The 25,590-nt window shown below is 40.0% G+C and overlaps 3 protein-coding genes across 4 annotated transcripts in view; 2 read left to right on the top strand and 1 right to left on the bottom strand.

Moving 5' to 3' along the window:
* Positions 1 to 11,657: 11,657 nt before the first annotated feature.
* Positions 11,658 to 14,730, bottom strand: oxsm (3-oxoacyl-ACP synthase, mitochondrial). Its single transcript, XM_084379429.1, has 2 exons — positions 13,377 to 14,730; positions 11,658 to 12,235 (listed from the first exon to the last, which is right to left on the bottom strand). The coding sequence occupies exons 1-2, from the start codon at positions 14,366 to 14,368 to the stop codon at positions 11,833 to 11,835; spliced, it is 1,395 nt and encodes a 464-aa protein (XP_084235555.1). The 5' UTR covers positions 14,369 to 14,730; the 3' UTR covers positions 11,658 to 11,832.
* Positions 14,731 to 14,783: 53 nt separating this feature from the next.
* Positions 14,784 to 22,877, top strand: ngly1 (N-glycanase 1). The gene is made up of 12 exons (XM_084379428.1): positions 14,784 to 14,982; positions 15,488 to 15,602; positions 15,711 to 15,956; positions 17,175 to 17,337; positions 17,437 to 17,656; positions 17,959 to 18,080; positions 18,590 to 18,735; positions 19,510 to 19,620; positions 19,715 to 19,900; positions 20,625 to 20,810; positions 21,978 to 22,155; positions 22,241 to 22,877. Exons 1-12 carry the CDS (start codon positions 14,882 to 14,884, stop codon positions 22,414 to 22,416), a joined length of 1,950 nt encoding a protein of 649 aa, XP_084235554.1. The 5' UTR covers positions 14,784 to 14,881; the 3' UTR covers positions 22,417 to 22,877.
* Positions 22,878 to 23,236: 359 nt separating this feature from the next.
* top2b (DNA topoisomerase II beta) overlaps positions 23,237 to 25,590 on the top strand; it is a 33,084-nt gene continuing 30,730 nt past the window's right edge. The window contains exon 1 of one of the 2 annotated variants that reach the window (XM_084379427.1): positions 23,237 to 23,753. In XM_084379427.1, the coding sequence (XP_084235553.1) occupies positions 23,712 to 23,753 (42 nt within the window). In that variant the 5' untranslated portion in view covers positions 23,237 to 23,711. The remainder of the gene's footprint in view (positions 23,754 to 25,590) is intronic. The other variant, XM_084379426.1, reaches the window with a different exon arrangement.

Below are 25,590 nucleotides of genomic sequence, written 5' to 3'. Positions count from 1 at the left end.
TTGGAACGTTTCAAAATTAGAGGACATTAAATATGGTAATCTCTACAACTCGCCTAAAAGTAGATTGCTGAGGCCAGACTGATCACAATTAAAAAATTGTCAGAATACCCCCTCTACATAATAAAGCCTGACCTTTGCCAGAAACCACAATCAGTCATCAATCGAGCCAGGGTCATCAGGACCTCATCAAGCTGGTTATGGTCGCCAGAATGCATTCAGCAATTCTAGGTCATTACCATCCTTATCGCTATACACCACAGATCACAATCAATCTTTGCAATAGTCAACATAATTTTTATGATGAGCAATATTGCTGCGACAAAGGCTCGCCTCTACACCACCTTTGTTTGTTCACACTGAACCAAGCAGCGCCGGCTTAAAGCCGCTCCTGCATGTCATTTCATACAGCTGCAGAACCAAAAGAGGCGTGGCGGTACACATCATGACGTTGGGATTTCCACCTGTTAATCTAAACATGTATCGGCCGACTGTTTATAATCATATGGATGCAGTTATAATGTGTTGTGATTGAAGTCCTGACCCACCATACATCCTGGAAAGTGACAAAGAGAAGTTTTTTTTCCATCAAATAATCACCATCAGTAAATAGCGGTCCCTGTCTGGCTATGCTGTTCACAGCTTCACCCTTCCTCTTGAAATATAATGGACATCACGATGGAGCCTAATCGCTCTCCTGATTGAAATATGAAACCTGTCTCTTCCTGCTCAGTCCCTAACAGCCTGAATTAATTAAATATGTAGTTATTTGAGGAACCAGTAGTTCAAGGTTCAACATCACATTATTTATCAAAATGATAGTTGTAGTTCCTTTATGCTAGTTAACTATGCTGACCAAATACCTGCAAATGGTGACCAAGACCCAGTCTTCTGGCTGGGTGACAGGTGGACCACACTGCCTGCTTGTTTAGTTCATGACACCAGCAATGCTGAACTTCTGTGGCTCACTCGCATGTATCCATTATTCATCAAAATGATAGTTGTAGTTCCTTTATGCTAGTTAACTATGCTGACCAAATACCTGTAAATGATGGTGATGTCATCATGTACCACAGGATTTGAAGAAACATGAAGAAATATGTGAAATAAACATTATTTTGTTCCAAGTCTTGACAGTTTCCACGGCAAATGTTGTGTTTCCAAAAGTTACAGAAAAAAAAGGTTTTTTCCTTGATGGGTTAATAAAAGATTCTTTCCCATATGCTTTGATGTGCAGCCACCACCACAAACATCCATCATCCATTTTTTTCTAATTAGTCATTAGTCAGCTTACATGCTGTTATGTTCAGCTATTTAGAATCTATAATATGTGATCTTCAGTCTTAAAAGTTGGGGATATATAAAGCAGAAAACACGACTAAAAACATGGCACTTTCTACTGTTTGTTTACACCATAGTGTGAATACAGTTGGGTCCGACTAGACATCATTATGTAAAATCATGAAAATATGTTTTCATCTGAGTAGTTTTCACACATACTCAAAGCCTGAGAGCTGGAGAGAAGACAATTGCTGTAGACTTCTATATTGCGAAATAACCTGAATTTTAATTTTAATTAAAATTTATATTAATACTTTCAGAACAATAAGCATACCTGTGTTGATTCAGCAGATGATGCAACAGGGAATAAGATATGCGATTGATTTGACTAAAAAGAGTTGGTTACAGGCCTATAGTCAGTTATTATTACCCAGCTTTGTGAAGAGATCATAAACATTTGTGTTTGATAAAGTGAGCTAGTTAATTAAACATGTGTCAATCATTGATCACGCCTCCACTCAGACTGACATTTCATTCAAAACAAGAGCTGAAAAGCAGATTGATACTAGCGATGGAAAAAGGAAAGGCCTTTACATGTATTCACCTTAAAGGAAAATCTGATGCAACAGCTGTGGCATGTTTGCACCATCCTTGACCTCTCCTGTCTGCACTGCCCACTGTTTATTGCTACAGCACTCGACTATAACTGACCATTCTCTACATATCTTTGGAGCTGTAGCCTCATTTTAAAAGGATTGTTACTTAACTTAACATAATATCTGCTCTCTGGAGAATGTGTTCTCCCTTGTGTGTACAAGTCACGTGTGACGTCTATGTCATGACAGGATGTATGACATTGTGTTTCACTGCTGTGGTGACAGCATAGGAACACATGAAATACATGCTTTGGATTCTTGTATGTACACATGGACGGCCCACGTCCCAGCTGGACTCACAGGACCTGGATCAATTTGTTAGGAAATTTACACCACTAAAGCACAAAATCAACCAAGGTGGGTCTTACATTATCGTCTAACCTGGTGGGTCTGTCTTGTAAAAAAAGGTCCATATCAGAATCAGGTTTGAACGGTTATTTTACTTTATATGGATCATGTCTAATGTTTAATGCACACAAATCAGTCGCTGATGTCGCCTGATATATAGGAAACCATAAAAAGGACTCCAATTTTGAGCCCTGTGACTTAGTGTGACCAACAAGTGGCAATTTAAACTCTGTATTATATTTCTACTGATCACCTTGTGATTGCTGCAACGGAGCATTAAATGATGATAACTTTTCATGTTGCTATCCAGTTGAAAAATCTCATTGTATGATAAAACACTATGCGGTGTTTGGGTTTTTAATAAGCAGTCAGACTGTCACACTGACAGGTGTGTTAGCATATACTGTATATGAGGAAACCACCTCAGATACCAGCAGAGGGGTAGAGTAGCCTAAAACTGTACTCAAGTGAAAGTACTGTTACGTTTCATAAACAGTTACTCAAGTAGAAGTAAAAGTAGTCCTCAAGTACTAACTAAAATAGCTAACTAGTGATTCACTTAAAAAATAAAAAAGAAGAAAAACACCTGCGCACTTCTGTCTTTTCCCCAAGTCTTGTTTGTTTGTGGGTAAAGAAGTGAACAGACAGATTTGGCAAATCATAATCCAATAACTGGCAAATCTTGTGTATAATAGACAGCGTCTGTTCTGTCAAAAAGTAAATATAAAGAGTGTCCACATGTTACAGTGTCCTTCAAGTTCAATCATTCAGTACAGACGTCTCAGTTGCCATCACAACCAGGTGTCAGCTGTCTACCAAAGATGGCTTCTCTGATGTTCTACTGACTTCATACAACTGCAGCCTGCTGTGCTGTGTGCTGTTAATTCATGCGTAAATTTTAGCGGTTAGTACAATTTGAAAGCCATAGCCCTACTCTGCTGCTTTGAACGGAGACATGTGGATGTGTGGCTGTGGTAGGATTGATAACAGCACCAGCAGACCTGGGACCAGATGACCACCTGTTTCTAAAGGGAATGTACATGAATGTATAAAATAACAAATAAAAGTAGCGCCATTAATAGCGAGTAAAAATAAAGATTTTTCTCAAAAACATGTACACAAGTATGAGTAAAAGTATGCTGAATCAAAACTACCCAAAAAAATACAATTTACCCAAAAAAGTTGCTCACATGTAACGGAGTAAATGTAACTCATTACTATCCTCTGGATATCAGCCGGATGAAAGCAAGATATGTTTCTGGGAAAAGGTCAGAATCAGTAAAACTGAATGTTGGTAATGATTTGACTAAACCACTGGTATAGTTTAAGGAAGTGGTTCCAAAACTCATTGGTGTGTACTACAAGAAAGCGCAATATTACTGAAAATGTTGTTTTTATTTCGATTATTAACACAATAATACAAAAATGCAAACAGCAGTTTGTATACATTTTCATATAATTAGTTTTTAACAGTTATTGCAAATCTTTTTTTCCCCTTACAAATAAGTTATTAAACCTTGCACTAGGCTTGCCATGGTAGTCTCAGTGTTACATGGTGGACGGGCTTACACCAATTATATTACTTGCCCACCGGGAAAAGGTCATTTTGCTTTTTAAAAAATCAGTCCGACGATGGATGCTATGATTACAAACTGCCGGAGGTGTCTGTGCAGCAGCGAGGCCAGCAGCACAGTTAGTCGCGGTACAGAGTAACGTCACATTTAACTTTGAGCGTGGAGAGAGTTACTCCAGAATTCCACTGGTTGCATGTGCATTGCAGAACGAAGCCTAGAAGGGTCTGGACCACCCGAGCTGCAACGGAACTGATACGCAATTCAGTGGAGCCAGTGGAAGTACACACATAAGCCCTTTTCACACAGAGATTCTGCATTATTGCTGCAACAAAGGCTCGCCTTTATGTCGCCTTTGTTCATACTGAACCAAGCAGCGCCGGCATAAAGCTGCTCCAGTGTGTCATTTCATACAGCATGCCAGCATTGCAGAACCAAAAGAGGCGTAATGGTACACATCATGACGTTGAGATCTGTGTTTTTTTCAACATGTTTCCCTGGTTTCCAGCTAAAAAATCTAAACATGTATCTGCCAAATAATCATATGCATGCTGTTATTATGTACTCAGGCATTATTGTAACATAATGAGTTACTTTTAAAGTAACATTACCCAACACTGGTCACGACTACATTTAGCTTTGTTTTAAAGCAGGGATCTCAAACTGCCGGCCCCCGGGAAACAGCGTACCGATGTAAAAAATATAGTATAATCCAATTTTGAAGTAGACTCATCTCAGTAAGCACCGCTGTCGTACATCAAAAATGCATCTACAGATCAAAACAGCGGCCTTTTTCGGCATTTGAAGACGGGGGATCAAATTTAAATCTGGGAGAAGTTTTATTCAGTCTGTGGGAGTAATGGACAAGAAGGAGCTGTTCGATGAAGTTAAAAGTAACGTTACCCAACACTGGTGACCAATCAAAAAAAGACTAGATTAGAGAAAAGAACAAAAGGCTAACGCTTTAATGGTCATAGCAGACGAATGAAGGCCATCCAGTATGTGCCACGGAGAAAGAGAGCAGGTCTAATTTTAGAACCTGGTGATAAGCTGTGCTCCATGTGGGACAGGGTGATATCAAAGGGAATGCATGCTGACTCCGTTGCCATGGTGATCATAATTCACCTTGGATATCTCCTAATTAAGAGGCAGTAAAAAGGCAACAAAAAAGGAAAAAAAGAAAGAAGGACAAGCAGAAGAAGGAATAAAAGGAACCTAAGTCATCATCATTACAGCAATAGGAATCAATAGTTCCTGCCCAGCAAAGGCACTATTGATATGGAGTGGTGGAATGGGTGCACTTAGCTCTCAGAGTACACAGGAGTCACGATGCAGTGCTACAGCCAATTCCTCATCCTCCAGTCTGTACATTTAATGCTGTCACATTTTCTTTGGCTTATATGTCCATTAATCGGATGTAATAGAAATTTGTTTAAGATTCAAAACTTGATATACAACGAAACAATGTGTGTCAGTTCTTACTGCAATTATGTAAAACTGAGAACAAGAAGAACACCAACACACATACATCAGTATGAGTTAGACAGTGAGTGATGTATAAGTCCTACAGCCAAAATATTCCCCATGAAGATGCCGGGCTTTCCTTTTCTTACCCGCGACAAAAAAAGCTTGTCGCAACTCATTTATCTGTGTCAGATTATTTCAAATTAAAAAATGGATGAATAATTGATTTATTCATTAGCTGGATGTGACATCCAGAAGAGTTAATAAAACGTAATCTCTAAAAATGGGTCTGGAAAGACATTCCCCAGTACAGTAATTCATCATCCGGGTCCGGCTTTACATCATGCTATTTAATTCAGTCTGGACAGTGCAATAATTCATCAAGTGAAATACAGAGCAAGAGGTCCATGCTCCCCATGTACAGGACATGAATGAAGGTTTGATCAAATTTAGCTTCATGTGATACTAGTAATGCATCAAAACAGAAAGCAGGGTTTTCCCGACTGTTAAAAGGTTTAGGTGCAGCACCCAAACCATATCTAATGACTGTAGCTGGCCCCCAGTGGACTTGGCTCAATGGTTCAAAATTGTGTGAAATTTCATTTTTTTAATCAAAAAAAGTAAAGAATCTCTACTAGGAGGTCCCTGAAACCCTCGTGCCAAAGATGTGCACTTAAGTTTTCCCCAGATCTAAGGAAAACACTGAAAAAGCATCGTCTGCACACTGAAAGGATATTGTGAGAGCATGATTGGAAGAGTCTATAATTCTCATAAACTACCAAATGAAAGTGACATCTTTGTTACTGAATGTGATGTAAGGATGTAAAGACGGTGATATTGGTTAGTTCGTTTTTGTCGCTCGGTTAATCTTTTCCAACACTTTTGTCGAACTCAGTGTATTTTTGGCCAGTGATTACCATGACATTTGGTATGGATATTCATGGTCCCCAGATAATGAATCTCAATAATTTGGTGACCCTTTGATGTTAAATGTAGCAGCACAAATCAATTCAAATTTTCCCATGATCACCACAAAAATCATCAATTTTTAAACAGGCTTGCTCAGGCAAGTCAGGCTTGCTCCTTAAAGGATAACTACCATTTTTTACAACCTGGACCTTATTTCTAGGAAAATATATTATCATTTACTCACCCAGATAACTTTGGTGTCATTTGGCGTCGTTCGGACGAAATTAGATCCAGTGGAGCGCCGCGTATATCCATATAATGTGAGTGATCTGGGCACCGAAGCGCAGCCTCTATATAACGCATTATCTGCCATGAAACTAGTTCATTTCACCAATATTTTGTTACGATACGCTAGTGCTATTCCCCTCTGAGTCCGGGCTTGTCTGTTATCAACATCCGGGGTCTGTAGGTTGACCTACTACCTCTGACCTGGAAGATGTCGTCTCTGAGCTGCGCGCGCACCCGCGACAGCCGGCTTGTTTACCTGTAGCTGCTACTGCTAGTTTGACCCCGGATGTTGATAACAGACGAGCCCGGACTCAGAGGGGAATAGCACTAGCGTATCATGACAAAATATTGGTGAAATGAACTAGTTTCATGGCAGATAATGCGTTATATAGAGGCTGTGTGTCAGTGCCCCGTCACTCACATTATATGTCATAAACCCATACTTGACCGCAAATGTTTTTCATTTGAATTATTTTCATTATAAAAGCCTGTAAAGCTTTTGACAGGACTCCTTGAACACACAAGGTCAATCACTTTGCCACTTTGTATTATGAATTAGTAAACCATAAATGTTTTATATCTGCAAAACTTTATGAGTGTGAGGTCATCTCAATATAAATTCTACAGGCCCAAATGCACCAAACCGACATCAAAGAACTTGCAGAGACAAAGGCTAACTGTTGCCACGCTTAGCATTGAGTGTGTCTCGGCCAAAAAGCTTCACTTGAACATACTGCAAAGACTATGTTGTATGTTCTGCACCTATGTGACAGGAAATACCACCAGGTAGTGTTATTCTGTTGAACGTCCATTGTTGCAACTCTCTCTATTAAAGGCTTCTGAGAGAGCCAGCGGTGTGGAACCGTGGTGTGAGACACACCGCGGAAATTAGGGCCACAGATGCTCACTGATGGCTGACCATCACCATGGTATGTCAGGACCCTATGGACCAATCAGGGCCCAGTGGTTGGGGCCAGAGAGAGAAACACTTTCACACGTGAGCTGCACCACAATGAATCTTGAAGTATTGTGGGTAGTGTTTATACTCCAGGAGGGTCATTCCTCTGAATTTTAGTCAATGCTATTTTAATAAGATGTAATCTGACTTTAACAATAAGATTGAAAAAAAGAGAAGTAGTGAGAGCACTTAAGGGATCCCTGCGGAGGTTTCTAAGCTAATTGTCTCCTGGCTCCGGCTCCATGATATTCAGACCAGAGACTGGTATCAACGTCCTTATTGAACTCTCAGGAAGAAATCAACATAAGTATGTTTTTAAAGCCAACTACTTTTGTACTGTGGGATGTAATGGACACTGCAGTCTGTGGCTTTAGACTTTTTTAATGTCGGCCCACTTACTACATTGTAAAACCAGTTTCTCTCCCCTCTCAGTGGAATATAATCTACTGTGCTACTACTGCTTCTGTGGCAAATGACAAAAAACAAGTCTTACTCACAGCCTGTAAAATGGTCATGGGGAAATTTACCCACACGCCAACTATCGGATAAAAGGCTCCAAATGGCCAAATAACGTTCCCGTGTGGTCAGTTAATGTCCCCCAGGATGCCAGACAAGATGTGTGTCTTTCTTCTCCCGTATAAAGGAGCAGAATCAATGTTGTTCCATCTCTGAACAAACAGGCAACAATCTGGGAAAAATGTCCTTTTCCTTCAGAGGATTGTTTACCCTATTACTTTATTTTCAACCTGACATAATGGTACTTTGTCCCAAATTAACCTGTCTTACTCTGCTCTCTCTGCTCGAATGACTCCTTGTTGTTTTCTCAATAGGACAAACAAGGTCCAAAGAAGAACAACACTGAGTCAGAGGTCTTGGTTTGAAGAATGCCATTGTAAGTGATCACAAAAGGCATTGCTGTGAAATCATGTCTTCATGTTATTGAAGTCAGCTGCACACGCCTACAGCACCACCTATTTCCTAATTATGAAAAATTGTCAGAGCTGACCACATATCCCTGTCCTGACACATACCCTACATTTTAATTCCTGACATTGATTTCATTCCTCCTTACCTGCTTCACCCCCAGCGCTCTCTTGTTGTTTTTGTTTCATTTTTTTTTTGCCTTTTTCCACCCTTTCTTGTCATCCTCACCATACCCTATACCCTATACCCTGTTGCCGGTGACTCCCTCCTGCCCCTTCTGGTGGCACTACGGGTTCTCTGGTGGGGGCGGGCTGGAACAAGGTGGGCAGGGCTACTTCCATCCCAAATACATCTATAAATTAATAACCACGTAAACAAAAACAGAGGAGTAAATAAATAAATAAATAAATGTATGTCCCAATCGAACAGACTCTCTCCCACAGGGTCTGGGAGGGGTCTGAGCCAGGACGAGACAGTAACCTACACAAAGCACAAAGATGAAATTAGAGAAAGACCAGGGATGGAGCACACTGACCAGGCTGCCCGCCCCCTGCTGGGTTCTCAGTTGTGTTGCTAGGGGGCGATATTTAGAATTACAATATCACTTTTTTCTGTTTTGGTTTTGTTTTGTTTCTTTTTTCCCTCCTTCTAAATTTCCAACCTCTGCCACTCATATGCCTCACTCCTCACTCACACACCTGCCAAACCTACTGACCTTGACATCACTGAATGTCACTGCCTCTCATACAAATGTGCAAACATACTGTTTTTACACACACATAACCTGCCGTGCCCATAACCTCTATTCTACATAATCTCGAATCCTGTACTCCTGTAATTATATCATCAAATATCATCGCTGATTTCAGTCATTGTAATTGTTTATTGTCTATATATTTGCCCATCATGTCTACGTTTATGTCTTATTATGTTATTGTTGATGTAATGAAACTGCCCAAGCTTTTGGAGTGTGAGTTAAGCTGGTTAAAGAAAACACAGGCTGGCTATAGGTAGCAAACAGCAGGCACTTAACAGTTAATATTGTCTTCATACAATTATCCATATCATCCTCTCCTCTCGATGTACTCTAATAGATTTAAAAGGCTCCTGCATTTTTCTTTTGCTATTTCTCTTCCAAGTACTGTGCTTTTTTAATGACTGCTCTCAGGTCAGGTTAAGATGATGATAAAGATGTTTATTTTTCTGTTGTACAGAGTTTTCTACTGACCGTCTAAAATGTAAACCACTAGAAATGTCCATGTAAGCAACATGCATGACTTGAAGCGAGCCAACGCCCCCTGCTGGAGATACAGAGAATGTCTGTATCACAGTGAGTGATGAAATGCTTATTTTCAGCATACTGTGCAAAAGCTATTTAACATCCATACAGGGAAGGGATCGCACATTCTGGGTAGTTGTTGAAAGTAACTGAGTACATTTACCTTAATTACAGTAGGATTTTAAAGTACATTTGTATGCCAATTTCTGCTTGTATGCCACAACATTTAACATTAACAGGTTATTTATCAGATTATGAAAAAATCATAAATATAATATGCTTATAAATTACAATACACATTGTTACATATTAAAGTGAGTCAAAGAAGAACAGTGTCTGGTTGGAGCCTCTTGTCATGTTTCCACCAAAGCCTCCTTTAAACTTTTGAGATTGTTTAATTTAAACCTACTTCAAGGACTTCAACTGCTTATGCAACTGTCTCAATTTAATACTGTTGCCTCTGTATGATCTACATAAGCAGATGAGACCACCAGTGAGAGAATTTCTTTATATTTATAGTTATTGGGTCGGGTTCTGGCTTAAAATTCTTAAAACTATTTTTATTGCAGAGTGTTGCAGATGAATTGGGGAGTCTCACAGCCTGAGGAAAGAAGCTGCTCAGTAGTCTAGTGGTCTGCCTTATGCAATCTGCCTGTTATTTTGCAGGGGCACCATTGCTCCAAGGCCGCAGAGAGAGACCCAAGAACAGTGTGATCGGTTTAAAGAAAATAAAAAACAACAAGCTAGAACATTTTGTTCCCCTATACCAGAATGAGAATTTGTACAACCAAGCTATTCTTCAGAGCCGACACAGCTCTGTGGAGATCTGGCTATGCAAGACTAGTAGTTTGATGTCAAATTATCCAATATTTCACAAAAAAGGAAAAGCAGAAAAAACAGTTTTAGACTTTGCTTTTTCTTCATCTTCATCTATCTTGTGGCCCTTTGAGGGGGCCTGACCCCTCAGTTGGGAACCACTGTATTAAACTCCCTAACTGTGTATAAAGTAGCTAAACTAACTCCATCTTGAGCAGCTACAACAAAATGAAGTTTACACATCGATGCAGCAGTAATAACAAACCAATAATAATTATCAGATATATATAATCAATTAGTGTCCACATCTTTGCAAAACTGTTTTGCTTTCAACATTTTTAATGCTGGACTAACACTTGTAAGAGACTGTTTTTTTTTTTCAACCTAACCATGTTGTCTACAGGTCAACTTATATGTGATATTTTAAAGAACTTTTTATCTTATTCAAGCACTGCATATGTATATTATAAATCAGAGTCGGAAACACTTTATAGGTCCTCTTATAGGGAATTAGGGAAATAAGGAGTGTAATTTATACATGTGGCCTGTGAAAACCTTTGCACAGGCCACATATATAAATTACATTTCCCTATAACCAGATATAACCATAACCATATACCTACATAAAAGCTTAACAACCATTCACACCTGGGCTCACCTCGCCCTAATGACCCACATAAAGGTCGGTCGGACCAACGACCCACAAGTGGCCCTAACGACTCTGAAACTCAGAGCTCACGTGTCCTTAATGACTCTGTAAGGACACTCCCAAACAGGGTTTAAAAGCCTGAAACTCCCCTCCAGTTAGTTTAGTTAGAACTGAAGAAGCCTCTTGGATGAGAGGTGAAACATCTTCAAGAAACCGAAACACGTCCAGTTGCCTACGATACAGCACTTAGAATTACCATGACCTCGGTGACTGAGAACCTTCATCAACATCATAAATGTAGTTTTTCGCTTTTTTTCCAATTTTCAATTCAAATTTCAGATGATAAATGACTTTTAAGGCCTAATATTTATAAAATCGGACCTGCCTTAAAGACCTGCAGACACCCTGAACCCAGCTCCCTACAGAATCAACCATATCCAGCCACTGAAAAGACCCTGACTGGGCCTGACCATATGAAAAAAAAAAAATCAACAAACAAACAAAGAAAAAACATCTGGAAAGACAAAGTTTTTATTGCTTTCCTCAGATTTTTTTATTTTTGTAGCCTGTCATTGAAATGTCAGATTTTTTTCTTTGAATCAGTTCACGAGAACAAAACGGTGCTGTTCAACTGGGAAACATTCAGTCAGTGAATCTCTGTTATAACACAGATAAAGAAAACAGACCACTAATCAGATGCTGGCGAGACACAGTGTGGCGTTTGTGCCACCAAATCCAAACGAGTTAGTAAGGGTGACCCGTCGGCCGTGAGTCTGCCATGGCTGTGCTGTGCATGGAACATAATTCAGGTTGAAGTCTGGCTCAGTGCGGTCCAGGTTGAGTGTTGGGGGCAGGACACCGTGGTAGCAGGCCAAAGCTGTGAACGCTGCCTCCAGGGCTCCTGCGGCCCCCAGCAAATGTCCTGTGGCTCCCTTGGTCGAGGAGACAGCAAGGCTCTCAAGGTTCTGCTGGAAGAGCCTCTTGATGGCAGCATTTTCAGCTGCATCACCCAAAGGCGTGGATGTGGCATGAGCGTTCACATATGTCACATCTGCTGGAGAGATGCCAGCGTCCCTCAGGGCTGCAGACATGCATCTGTAAAGACAATTAAAGGATAATTACAGCTTATTATTATTACAACTTTGATGTTACTTTACAGTAAGTTTGTATGAATATTTTTTATTGTATATTATATTCTTTTGTAAGATATTTCCTTTTTTCAGTCTATTTATAGTCAAGTCATTGAGTAATTGTATTCAAAAATCGTGATCTCAATATTGACCAAAATAATGATTATGATTTTTGCCATAATCAAGCAACTCTACATTTGTTTGCTTTTACACCCTCGAACTGTTTAAAATGGGCTTAACCCAAGAAGATAAATGTTGGAAATCTAACAAAACAATGTCGGCAGATTTCTAAATGTTCTGCGGGATTGTCTTGTTATTGATGAATGGTTTAAACAATCTCTACCAGAATCCCCACACGTGTGTGGGATGTTAGGGGATACATGATGCCACCAGGGCTGAGCTGACAGTAACAGGTTTTACTAGCAGCTAGGCTTATTTCATGTAAGTGGAAGAGCCCACACAGACCAGAGTGCACAGAATGGTTTACACCCAGGATGTAAAATTGGATTGACACAGTATATAACGCCCAATGAAAAACTAACCAAATCTGACAGAATTTTCCAACATACATGAAGGTTGCAAGATCTTCAAGGTACTAGTGAACAGAGTATAAAAGGAATATTGGGGAGCCCTGGTTGTTTTTATTGTTTATCTGTGCTGCTTTGTTTCTTTTATCCCCCTCTTTTACTGTGCCCAGAAAATACATTTTTGTACTGTCTGTAAATAAAAAATGAAAAAAAAAAAGAAGCAAATATTGGAGGAAAGTATGAATAAATAGACATGATGTGGCAGAATTGTGTTTATGTCCATGTGATTAAATCAATTGGCAACTGTGTTGATTAATCCATTTAATTTTTTAAGAAAAAATGTTAATGTCTATATATTCTGGTTTCTTTCCTCCTCTATGACAGTAAACTGAATATCTTTGGGTTGTGGACAAAACAAAACATTGGAGGACGTCATCTCGGCCTTTTGGAAACACTGATCAACTGAAAAACCATTTTCTGACATTTTATAGACCAAATAACAAAATAATTGTTTAATCAAGAAAATAATCAACAGATTAATCGACAAAGAAGATAATTGTTAGTTGCAGCCCTATTTACCTGAAGGCTCCATCTCCATCTGCAGTGGGTGCAGTGATGTGGCTGGCATCCCCTGAGAGCCCATAGCCCAGGACCTCTGCATAGATCCTGGCTCCTCTACTCACTGCATGGTTGTGCTCCTCCAGAAGTAGCACCGCAGCTCCTTCGCCCATCACAAATCCCTCTCTTTCTGGGTGAAAGGGTCTTGATGCCTGGGTGGGGTTCGCATTCCATTTGGTAGCGAGGGCGCGTGCCCTGGCGAAGCCTGCTATTGACAGAGGCCCCACACAGGATTCTGTTCCCCCTGTAACCATAGCAACTGCATCCCCATGGGCAATGAACCTGGTGGCATCGCCTATGGCGTGTGCGCCTGTGGTGCAGGCTGTAGACACTGCATGGTTGGGACCCTTCAATTTATGTTTGATACTTATGTGCCCAGCAGCCATGTTGACAAGGATGCGAGGCACAAAGAAGGGACTGACCTTCTTGTAGCCCTTTGCTTGGAAGGCAGCAGAGGTGCGAGCGATTTCATCCAGTGACACCATGCCCATGCCAACAGCCACCCCGGTATTGAGCTGTTCCTGTGGAGTTTCAGGGTACCACCCTGAGTCCTCCAGAGCAAGCTGAGCAGCTCCAAGGGCCATTACAGTAGCAGGTGACATGCTGTTGATCTCCCCATGAGAGGCAAACCTATCCTCCTGAAACTGACCCTCCTCATTCCCTCTGGGTACCAGTGCTGCCACTTTACAGGGAACTGTCTTGTACTCCTCTGAGTCAAGGGCAACAATCCCACTCTGTCCTTTAATCAGGCGGTCCCAGGGCAGTGCAGTCCCTGTGCCCAAAGGAGACACTAACCCTATGCCAGTAATAACAACCCTCCTTCTCTGCTCTCCGGAACTGTAGTGTCTGGACTCTTGGTTTGGACAAACGCAGACGCTCTTTGGGAGAAGTGCCCTTATGTACTGCGGTCTCAGATGGAGTTTAGTCAAACAGGATAGTGATAAAGCAGACATGATGTAATATTTGTCAAGTTTGAAACAGCTAGCGTGTAGCTTTGTTGAATCCCCTCATAATATCAGAGGAATAAATATAGAAAGCCGAAGGTGAAAAGTCCTCCAGACGCAACTGAACTTGAGTCTGTAACTTACTTGGCCTTCAAACTGAGCTGTCAATTATGAAAACATTCATGAGACGAGAAAACGAGTCCATCCTTCAATCTGCTTGTAGCTAAGTTAGGTAGCATTCCTGAACGCCAGAATCGTTTAAGTTGTAAACATTACATTTAAAATGTGATTTAAGCGAAATAGAAAGAAACAGGCAGTAACGGTAAGGCTTCACCAAACAAAATTGTGGTGGTACACAATTAGCTATATATAATGTTTTTAAAGCTGCAATTTATATATTCAGGCGTTGAAAAGTCAGCTAACCCCAGGACCCAAAACATCTATTGGCCGGCAGCACTTGCAGCAGGACTGTTAGCATTAGCTATCTGTGAAAACACTTGAGTCTGTACCAGGAAAAGCAGTATGGCGGTGTCACCAGCAGTTACGACGTTATGTGAAAATCCAAATGAAATCTTTCTAGACGCCGCCAAGTTGTTACTGACATATGCGGACAACATTTTAAGGTAAGGTTGAGAACTTACGGTAAGAACGCAATGTAACGCTACTAGCGGTGTGTTGAAATGTGATGTGTCAGATATATGCTGAGATTGTATTAGAACTTCTCTGTACATTATAAATAAATCACAGTAGTGCTAGTAGTAGCTAACATTGTGTCTATGGAGCACCCGTACATGCCGTTGTTGCAGTTAACCCATACTGTCAAACCAAACTACGTTAAGGATATCTGACATTTATATGTGTCCTTGTGTATCAGCGCACGCCCATCCGAAAATCCTTATCTGACTTTAGGATCATTCGCAAAGGTGTTTTGGTTAATTCGGCATGTGAGTGACTAATCAGGAAGTAGCTCTAATATGCTGTCGAGCGACGTGAAGGCAACACTAGTTACTGTCATGACACCGATTTGTTATTTCCTTGTATTTGTCCCATTTATGAGCACACGACTAAACATGTTCTGATTTGTAAGTCATCAGTCTCTTTGAAATACATGATGTCCCCTCACAACAGGTATCCTAATGAGGAAAAGTACAGATCGATCCGCATAGGCAATCCTACTTTTTCCACCAAGCTATTGCCCACCAAAGGTGCTGTGGAATGCCTCTTTGAGATGGGATTTAAGGAGGTAATTAAAGCTAGCATTTATATTGTTCCACTTGCTTCGTCGCCTCTTCTGTTTGGTCATCTGTCATCAGCATGAGTAAATATTCTAACCTCATGCTCCTCTGTTCAGGCTGATACCCACCTGGTGTTCCCCAAGTCTGCATCAGTGGAACAGCTGAAGTGCATCAGGGAATCCATAGCAGCAGAGAGGGATCAAAGGCTGCGTGGAGGAGAGCCTGTCCAACCCACTGCAAGGGCTACTGCGGCCTCAACCTCAGCCTCAGCCTCAGCCTCAGCACCAGCCTCAGCACCAGAGAGCTCTGCTGCTGCCTCCAGCCAGTTAGATACACCATCTCCACCACAGCCATCATCCTTGGTAAAGATGTGCTCATCTTTGATCTAAATGGCAGAAATTGTGATTGAACATCTGTAGTACTTAGCTATACATAACTGCAGCATGGTCACAGTGGACATAAGGCATCTCAATTTAATTTGCTCAATTTTGTTTGCTAAGATAATTTTTATACAAGATGAAGAATCTTCAGGTCTTCCATAGATCTGTCATCTTAATAATTAGAAACCCCAATTAATGTCAGTTAACTAGATAAGGAAGGATGACATCAACATGGCTCCACACAGAAGTGCTGATTTGTGGCCACAGATCTCTAGAACAGTAAATTAGAACGATTTGTTTGCTTGGTTTTAGTTTAGGTGGCTATTGATAAGGAGTAGCTAGAATGACATACTTTGAATTTGAAAATTATGGAGAAAAATTCAGTCGAGCCATCTTTTTAAGGAGTCTAGGAAATTTATCAGGGTGGGAGGGTGCGTCAAAAAGTGGCAGTGTAATGTATTTTTCTTTTTGCTGAAGAGTGGGTCTTTTATATTTTTCTAATTGTTGCAGAGGATGGCATTTGTGTGTTCAATGACAAAGGATATGGTCCTTTGTCATTGGTATAGGACAGTTATCCTATTTCTGCTTCAGGGCTTTATTTTCCTTATAAATTTATATTCATAATAATTCAGATTACTTGTTCTGTCATCATTGTCATCTGCTGCTGACAATGCTGTAAAACAGAAAAGCAGTAAATCATTACACTGAAAGAGTGAGAACTTCTGAATGTTTGTCATTTTTGCTTAAAAAATTAATCGATTTATTGATTATCAAAATAGTTGCTGATTAATTTTCTGTGGATTGACCAATCACTTAATCGACGTATCATTTCAGTTCTGTAAATTAAGATAACATAAGATAATCCTTTATTAGTCCCACAACAGAGAAGAAAGTACTTAAAAAGAAGAATAGTATACAAACTAGAAGTTAAAGGATTATACAGTTTATAGCATCTCATCACCTCATTCAAATTACTGTTGCTGCCTGTGCCAAGTTTCTCATTCAGTGGCAGTCATACTCATTTATTTAGCAGCTTTCTCTTAGACAATGAAAGAGTGGTTTAAATACTCGTCATTTGTTTTGTTTACTTTTTTATTATTCTTTCTTTCTTTCTTTCTTTTCAAGGAAAATTAATAATGCTAGGGAGGTCCACGTTTTTCATACAAACTGAAATATAACATTTCCCCCTCTTTCTGTCAGGAGAGCAGTATGAGCTTCTTCGTGACTCTCCAGTCAAACTTCCAACACGTGATGCTGTATGAAAACCCTGAGCTGCAGCAGAAAGCCAGGAGCATCATCCCTCACCAGCAGCTGTCCTCTGCTGCTCAACACAAACTGACAGAGGCCAAAGAAGCTGACCCAGGTGAAGTCCTGACATCCATTCAAAAGAATCAGATGTTTATTTGGATCATATAGTATTCATTCCATTCATTCAACTGACTGACTTGCCTTCCTGTTGTAGACTGTAAACTTGCAATAGAGGACTTCTTGGTGCTGGAGTTGCTCAGATGGTTCAAACAGGACTTCTTCTCCTGGGTGGATTGTCTGCCCTGTGGCCGCTGTGGAGGCCCGACCCAGAACGCCGGCTCCCTCAGTGCCTCTACTGATGACCTCCGCTGGGGAGCACAGCGAGTGGAGAACCACTTCTGTCAGAGCTGTCGTTTCTCCACCAGATTTCCCAGGTCTGTGTGTATGACATGTTGGCTAGTTCTTACTAGTTCAGGACCAGTTTTTGAAGTAAGATTAACATTTGAATTAAGGTTCAGAGTTAAGTTAGTTAAGGCAGTGATATGCATCCTTTTTCACTGCTTATACATTTCATTGTTGATTCACTGACTTTTAGTTTGCAGTATTCACTGTTAATGCAATTAAATTAAAAAACAGCCATATAGAGTATGAATGAATTTGACCATAAAACACATGGAAAATAATGGATTGCCTCCAGTGACGTACATGATTGTTTTCTCTGTACTGTTAATTCCAGATACAACAATCCTGAGAAGCTTCTTGAAACCAGGAGGGGGCGCTGTGGGGAGTGGGCTAACTGTTTCACATTGTGCTGCAGGGCCCTGGGCCTTGAGGCCAGATATATCTGGGACAGTACAGGTATGAACATGACTGACAGATGTGGCTCTTGCATTGCTCCATTCTGCAAGAGAAGCAGCAGATTACTTCCACGCATGTGTTTGACATTTAAGGAAGAAATGTTGTTGACTAGACGTCTGAATACTATCAGGTGTTATTTTGACAAATAATTCTCAACTCAAGGTCAACTCGATAGCTTTCTCAAGAGCTTTCAGCCACATCTCATTGTCTTTATGGTCTCAATTCTTACTAATTAAGTTGGTTCACTTATCAGGACTAGTGCTGAAAGGGTCAGTCTATCTATCAGTAAGTCAGTCAGCAGAAAATTAATCAGCAGCTATTTTGATAATTGATCAATCCAGAATTCTCTGGCTCCGGCTCAGGAATAAATTTAACCTGCCCCATCTTGCCTGAACGAACTGCTGTTTCATAATATTCTTCTTAAGGACCCTATTCAGGAGCTGTATAGGTGTAGAAACTGTATGAAAGGCAAGGTGAAAATCACTTGTGTTCTCTTTGTGTTGTTTCAGACCATGTGTGGACAGAGATTTACTCTGTTTCTCAGCGCCGTTGGCTGCACTGTGACTCTTGTGAAAACGTCTGTGATAAGCCTCTACTGTACGAGGTTGGCTGGGGGAAGAAACTGGCCTACGTTCTGGCTTTCTCTAAGGACCAGGTCAAACAAATAGAAACTACATGCTGCTGTTATTGTCACTTGTTCTTCTCTCTTTGCTTTTAACTTCAGGGTTTTGCCTTACTGTAATCTTGTTTGTGGGGTTCAGTGAAAGCAACTGTCAAATAAACACCAAAGTATTCATCTTTACCCCTTAAGGCCATGATACTTCCATTGCCTTACAGCTTAAAGAAAGTTACATTTTGTAAGTATATTGAGTGCAACTTAAATCTGAGGCCAACTTATTGTATATGTGCACATTCTTGGGCAATAAGCTGATTCTGTATTTTACTTAATATCAGCAAATACCATGATAAGATTAAAACCAACATTGATATCTACCATGTCTGCTGCATTCAACCCCAAGCCCATTGGTTCATGTTGAAGATGTCACAGATCTTTATACATCCCACAAATAGATGGTTTTATTTTTAAAATGACAGACTGAGTAATTTCCCTTAAACAGCTGGTAGCTGTGGTTTTAAAAAAAACGTTACTCAAACAGGAGGAAATAGTGCATTATTGGGGACTACTTGAAGCTGCAGATTGATACACATATGAAGTGATAGTTTGGAAAACAATGGGGCTCTATGGCACAATTGAATAAGCTTTTTCTGACTTTGGTCTTCTCATTGGATTTGTTGACAATGATAAGAAATATCAACAGACTTATCGTTGAAGATAAAATGATAACCTGAGATAAGGTTTCAAAAATTACTGAAAGTTTTTAAGATATTCATGAACTTTAGCATGTGTATGTTTGCGGGTCTGATGCAGGTGGTTGATGTCACCTGGAGGTATTCCTGCAAACATCCAGAGGTTTTGACGAGAAGGACCAGGGTTCAAGAGGCCTGGCTGCTGCACACCGTTAATGGGCTTAATGCCTCAGTAAGTCTGAACCCTTTAACCCTGCATTGATAGACTGATTGCTGTGGTGACTCTGATGGTTGTGACCTGCCTTTCATCTGCTCTGACACTGAAGAGGCAGCAGTCCTTGAGTCCAGACAGGAAGAAGCAGCTGACAGAGAGGTTGCTTGTCGAGCTGGTGGAGTTCATTTCTCCTAAGAAACCAAAACCAGGAGAGCTGGGCGGACGCAACTCTGGGTCTCTTGCCTGGAGGTTAGCACGGGGGGAGACTAGAGGGGCCGATACAGGGACCTCCACACAGGTACAGTATACAGGCATCCATAAAAAGTCTTAAAATCAATTTTATGACTATAAGGCCTTAAAGGTCACCAGATAGTCTCATATTTAAATTGGTTAGGTCTCAATGTAGATTACCTAACTCACTCTAATAACCATAATGTGGAACGCAAACTACTTTGTCACAAAAACATTCACAAAGTTTGGTTCAATAAAAATGTGAAAATGTGACCAAATCTGCTGCTGCTTGAACCAAACTTCATGAATGTTTTTTGTGACAAAGTAGTTTGTGTTCCACTCAATCCAACAGAGAAAGAGTTGCAGAAATCATTAGAACTCAAGTCTGCCGTGATAAACATGTTCTTTACAAGTGTATGTAAACTTCTAAACACGACTGTATATATGACAATATCTCATGGTCATTACAGATAAAAGTATCTTCTACTTTGTCCCATGATTGAAAATCCTTAAAGGAAAACAAGTTTAGTACAACATTGTAATTTGTTATAGTTCTGTTGGTTATGATTATGCTGTATTTAGCATTTAATGGCCGAGATCTTGGATCACAGTGATGTCCCTACGAAATAGGTACGAAGTATAGGTCCACCTAGCTAAAACTAATACAATGGTCCTGCAATTAATCCTACCTTTGTGAGGGTTATAATGTTTGTTTCATATTTACACTATTGGTCCCATATTTTTGTAACATGTGTGGGTGTGCATGTGTGTGTGTGCGCGTTTTTCCTCAGGATGCAGGTTATGTGTTTACTCCTACTGAAAAAGAGAAGAGTGACAGGTTATTGCATGTGCGCTACAGTGCCAGCAAAGACCAGTACTGTCGAGTGTCCAACAACTCTGAGGTCATTCAGAGCTGGGATCAGTGTGTGTTGAGGAAGGAGTCGGTCTTCAGAAAGGTGGAGGATGACTGGCAGATGGTATGTATAATCATTTTTGATTAAGAAACTATATTTTCCAGCAGCTTCTGATTCACTGCAGACTTGCTTTTTGGTGGTTTTTGGTTGACTCTTGACTGTCCTGACCAGTTTTCTCTCAGCAGCAGGTGATAGTTTGTGTTTTCTTCCTGATGGTGGCAGTGACACAACTGTGCCATGCACTTTATACTTATAACAGTTGTTTGTACAGTTGATCTTGGAATCTGTAACTGCTTTGAAATGGCTCCAAGTGATTTTCCTGACTTGTTCAAATCAATAATGCACTCTTTCAGATCAATGCTGAGCTCCTTAGACTTTCCCATTGTAGTGTTTGTGGCTGAGTCTAATGGCTGTATCAAACAAGCCCTATTAAAATGGGCCCAGAAAAGTCACCAGCTGTTATCAATCAGAATCACTCAGAAGTTAAGAGGCTACAAAGAACATTTGATTCACACAACTTTCTATAATCACATCATTGATCGTTCAAGTTAAGAGTTGTAGAAATCATTGGAACTCAAGACTGACATGATATACATGTTCTTTACAATTGTATGAAAACTTTTGACTACGACTTTGTATTTACTCAGGCGCAGAGTCGCTTTAAGCTAAGTGCTAACAGCATGCTAACCACATCCACGATGTTAATGTGCACAATGACAATGCTAATATGGTGATGGTAAACAGGTGTTATAATTTTTGTATTTTATACCATAGTCTGGTTCAATACTTGATTGTGATTGGCTGGAGGTTGTCATTTAACTTTTGATATGCGGACACCTCTGGAATGCCTCAAGTAGTTCCAGTGAAACTGGATTATTCACAATCCTGAAGTAATGTGCTACAGCCTGTATTTAAATGACTGGCATTGGCATCAGCTGGTTGCAGACACCTCAATGTTTGAAATAAATAAAAAATCTGAATATTTTATCTACAACACAAAATGTAGTTCTTCAACCCACCAGAACAAAAACAAGCACCTACAAGCAAGATGCTGCCAACTATTTTGTAAACATGACTATGATTAGCAATATATCGGAAATATCTCCTAACACAACCTGCAGCGGTGTAAATTTACATGGCAATGTAAGAAATGAGAATAAACATAATTCTAAATACTGTAACAACGTGCAACTGTAAGTGTGATGACCAGACTGTCTTTTCTTTCTTCAGGTGTACATAGCTCGGACAGAAGGCTCGTCTATGGGAACAATCAGCTGGAAGTTTGACTTGGCTCCAGCGGGACTAAAGATAAAGTCCGTCTCAGTCATGGCCAGTAGCCAGACCTTCCACTCTGGGAAAGTCTGTTGGCACTTGCAGACAGGCCAGATAATTACAGAGTTCTCTGGAGGTATGGATATGCAACAAATACTCTAAATACGATTGTGTAACATGATCCCTCCTAATAATATCCTCTCCTGTGTTTGAACCATTAGATGGGAAGATGCAGTCGTTCCAGAGTCTGTCTGGCTCCTCAGAGATCACTGTTGTAGCAGGACTCAGTGATGGAGAAGGAGAGACGTCATGGCAGCACGCTCAGCTCTTCAGACAAAGCTTGAAGCAGACAGAGGAGCCTTCGTTTGAAATCCTTATCCACTTAGAAGATGTTTAACAGTTGTTTTACTCAACTAAATTAGACCCCTTATTCTCTTTCACTGTTGGCTGCTTTGACAAGTTCAGAAATATGTTTGGATGATAGTTTTGTCTGACAAATCAGTGCAATATATAAATTTGTGTCAGTCCTCCAAGATGATTAAATACAGTATGTATGGTCTGATAGATGAATGCAGAATTGATTTTTCTACATAGCACAGAATACAGATGTTGTCATACATTTAATTATTTTTTTTCTAATTGACTAAGGGCCAAATAACCTATGGGATGTGCAGTCTACAATATACCTGTAATGAATTTGAAACATATAGCCATAGTTTTTGTAACATTTGCCTCCACCGTGAATGTATCTGTAATTTGTGATGCAGGGAGATATTCAACACAGCAAACTGGTTGAAGCCCTTGTCGGCTCAGGTTGCTCGAGTTCTCCTGCCAGTAATAAACTGTAATTACTGGTGAGTTTGTCATTTGATACTGGGCTGTGGTATTTTAAAACATTGTCATGCCTACTAATATCCATGTGTATAATTATAAGTGGAAGAAATGAATAGAAAAATAGAAAAAAAATACATGGTGGTGTAATAAAGATATTTCGCAGTCTAGTAGTCGTCTAATACAAAGCTATGGCAAGGTAAACATTCAGTTACACACCGTCAGGTCTGTCAGTAAAGACGCTGAGTGGACTTTTGCCGCCATCTTTCGTTGAAAAACCAACACCGGCCAGTTAATGTTGACATTTCCTATTGGTCGAAGTACCGGTGCCTTTAAAAAAAAGCAGCCACCCAATTGGCCGGTTCATCTGCGAGGCGATTCGCCGTCTATCTTGCAGATGGAGGAACCGGACAGCGGGTGCTACTGCAGTTAGCTAGTATTCGTTTTTTTATTTCTAAATGAAAAGTATTTAAGTATATCGTTTTGAGAGCATTTCTTTCAAACTCCTATTTTGTTCTGTGAAGTTTTCACATGAAATTGTAAACCCATTTAGCGCATGCGTTTTGTACAGTATTTATTTTGCAGTAAGTAGCCCGGTTAGCATCTTTGTTGGAAGTTTAGGCCTACTGTGCCACCGCTTGTCGATTTTAACAATAGCCGCGATACACTCCCCCTCCTCTGCTTGTTTTGCTATATTCAAAGGATTATCTTTATAGCGAAAGGAGAAAGACCATGGGAGACAAACAAGTGTGGGTACCTTTCAGCAACTGAGACAATTGTTATGCGGAAGGACTTTTGATTTCGCCGGAATTGAAGACATTTGAAGACGTTTAAAGACCGATATTGGGATCACAAAGGAAGATGTCCAACGGCGCAGCAGGAAGCGGGGGGCTGGCTTGGATGGTAAGTTAATTTGCCATTCAACAACAAACGTATGGTTTATTATCTAAATAGGGCTTTTGTACGGTCCGAAAGAGTTATGTTTACCTCAGCACCGTGAGCCGAGTAGCTAAAGGCTATAGCTAGCATTTAAATGTCTGAGCAAGACCTCAGCGTTAGTGTCTATTCAACTGTCAGAATAGGCTTATTACACACCGGCTAACTGTGATCTCGATTTAAATTCAGAACGGGTTTCAAAGGCTGTAACCTTAATGCAGGAGCGGTTTTTACCAAAATAACAACAACTGATCGGCACGTACAGAGACTGCCATTTCATCTAGTCTCAGGATGAGACGGTACGTCTGGACTACAACAAACTAAATAATCCAGAGTTTAGCTCCATCCCTAAAATAAAGACACAAGCGAACCCACTGAAACTTGACTACCACGTGAACGTTGCCTTGTTCATTCGTAATTAGTCATTATACAAAAGAACCTTACGGCCTCACATTGTTTGTTACAGTATGAATACTGTCCGTTAGCCACGAGATCCATTGTTGACCGGTGAGGGGCAGTGGGAGTGAACTGTTCCAGCGTGCTGCATCAGTTAGTAAATCACGTGAACGACAATTTACTACCATCCTTACATGTTGAACTGAACTTGTTTGGGAGAATTTCCATTGGCGTAGGGGTCGACAACTCATACAAGAGCAGCTAGACGTTTGGTTTGACATGCAATTGATTATCAGCTAATTCAAGGTTTGATTATTATTCACAAAAAGTATGCTCACTATAAATGATGTGTCATATCTGTGATGCAATACAAATATGTATTTCTTAACGTAATGTACGGTGAAGTGATTTCAATGAGTTTAAGTTTAATTTGATAATATCCTGAATCGCAGTTATTTTGGCCAGTGTAATCATGATATTACATTTACATATCTTCCCATGCCTGTTTTAAACAAGGCGACTGTAACAAGTCAGTCATTGCTTGTAGTATTAAGTATTATCTTCTTAAAATGCAGTAATGCAAGGAGGCAATGATACTCCTTTCATACAGACATATGGTGTGGGTCTACTGAACATGTGTTAAAACAGCATGACCACTGTTTAGAGGCTTTTACCACAGGTTGTATTCTGTATGTTCCATTATAGGTAGAGTACATGTAAATCAACTACCATATTTTGTGTAATGGGACAGTTAACAATTAGAAACTGTAAACATTTAGTGACTGTTATTTCAAAACGATCTACTTGTGGTGCATTTTAACTAAACTGTTATTAACATTTTTGTAGACAAAATATTTCTTTTTTTGTCTTGCATAAGAAATATTACATTTAGTACAAGTGAATATTGTTTTATTGATTCTTGTTAATTGCCTTTGAATTTTTGTGCTCACAGACAGTTAAAGCTTGATATTTACCTATCCCAAATATTACTGTAGTCTGGAATAGAGTGATAAAAGATTTTAAGCTCACTATAGTATGAACACAACATCATGAGCACAATAATACTTCGATTTCTAACTTCAATGCAATATCTTGAAAATATTGATATTCAATACCATTTTCTGTACAAGGGGGGAAATTGTCACATCATTCAGGGCATAAAATTTTAGATTTTCATTAAATGAGTATAACAAGGCTTTAACTTGACAACGAGATGCGCCTTTTTTTCCTTGGCTTGTAGCAGAGAATTCCATTTCTTTTAGAAACATTGTTTTCTTCCCTGTTCCCTTTGCTGTCACAAAGCAGAGAGTGAGAAAGTGCAGCTGGTACTGGTGTATCTATACTTTGAAAAATCATTATATTTTGAAAAGGTCAATATGTATCAATATATGGGTATATTTGGAAACAC

Source organism: Pagrus pagrus (genome assembly GCF_965226575.1).
Source record: "Pagrus pagrus genome assembly, chromosome: 17".
In the NCBI taxonomy this organism is placed as follows: domain Eukaryota; kingdom Metazoa; phylum Chordata; class Actinopteri; order Spariformes; family Sparidae; genus Pagrus; species Pagrus pagrus.
The sequence above is the reverse complement of the archived record's forward strand: the minus strand, read 5'-3'. Positions and strand labels throughout refer to the sequence as shown.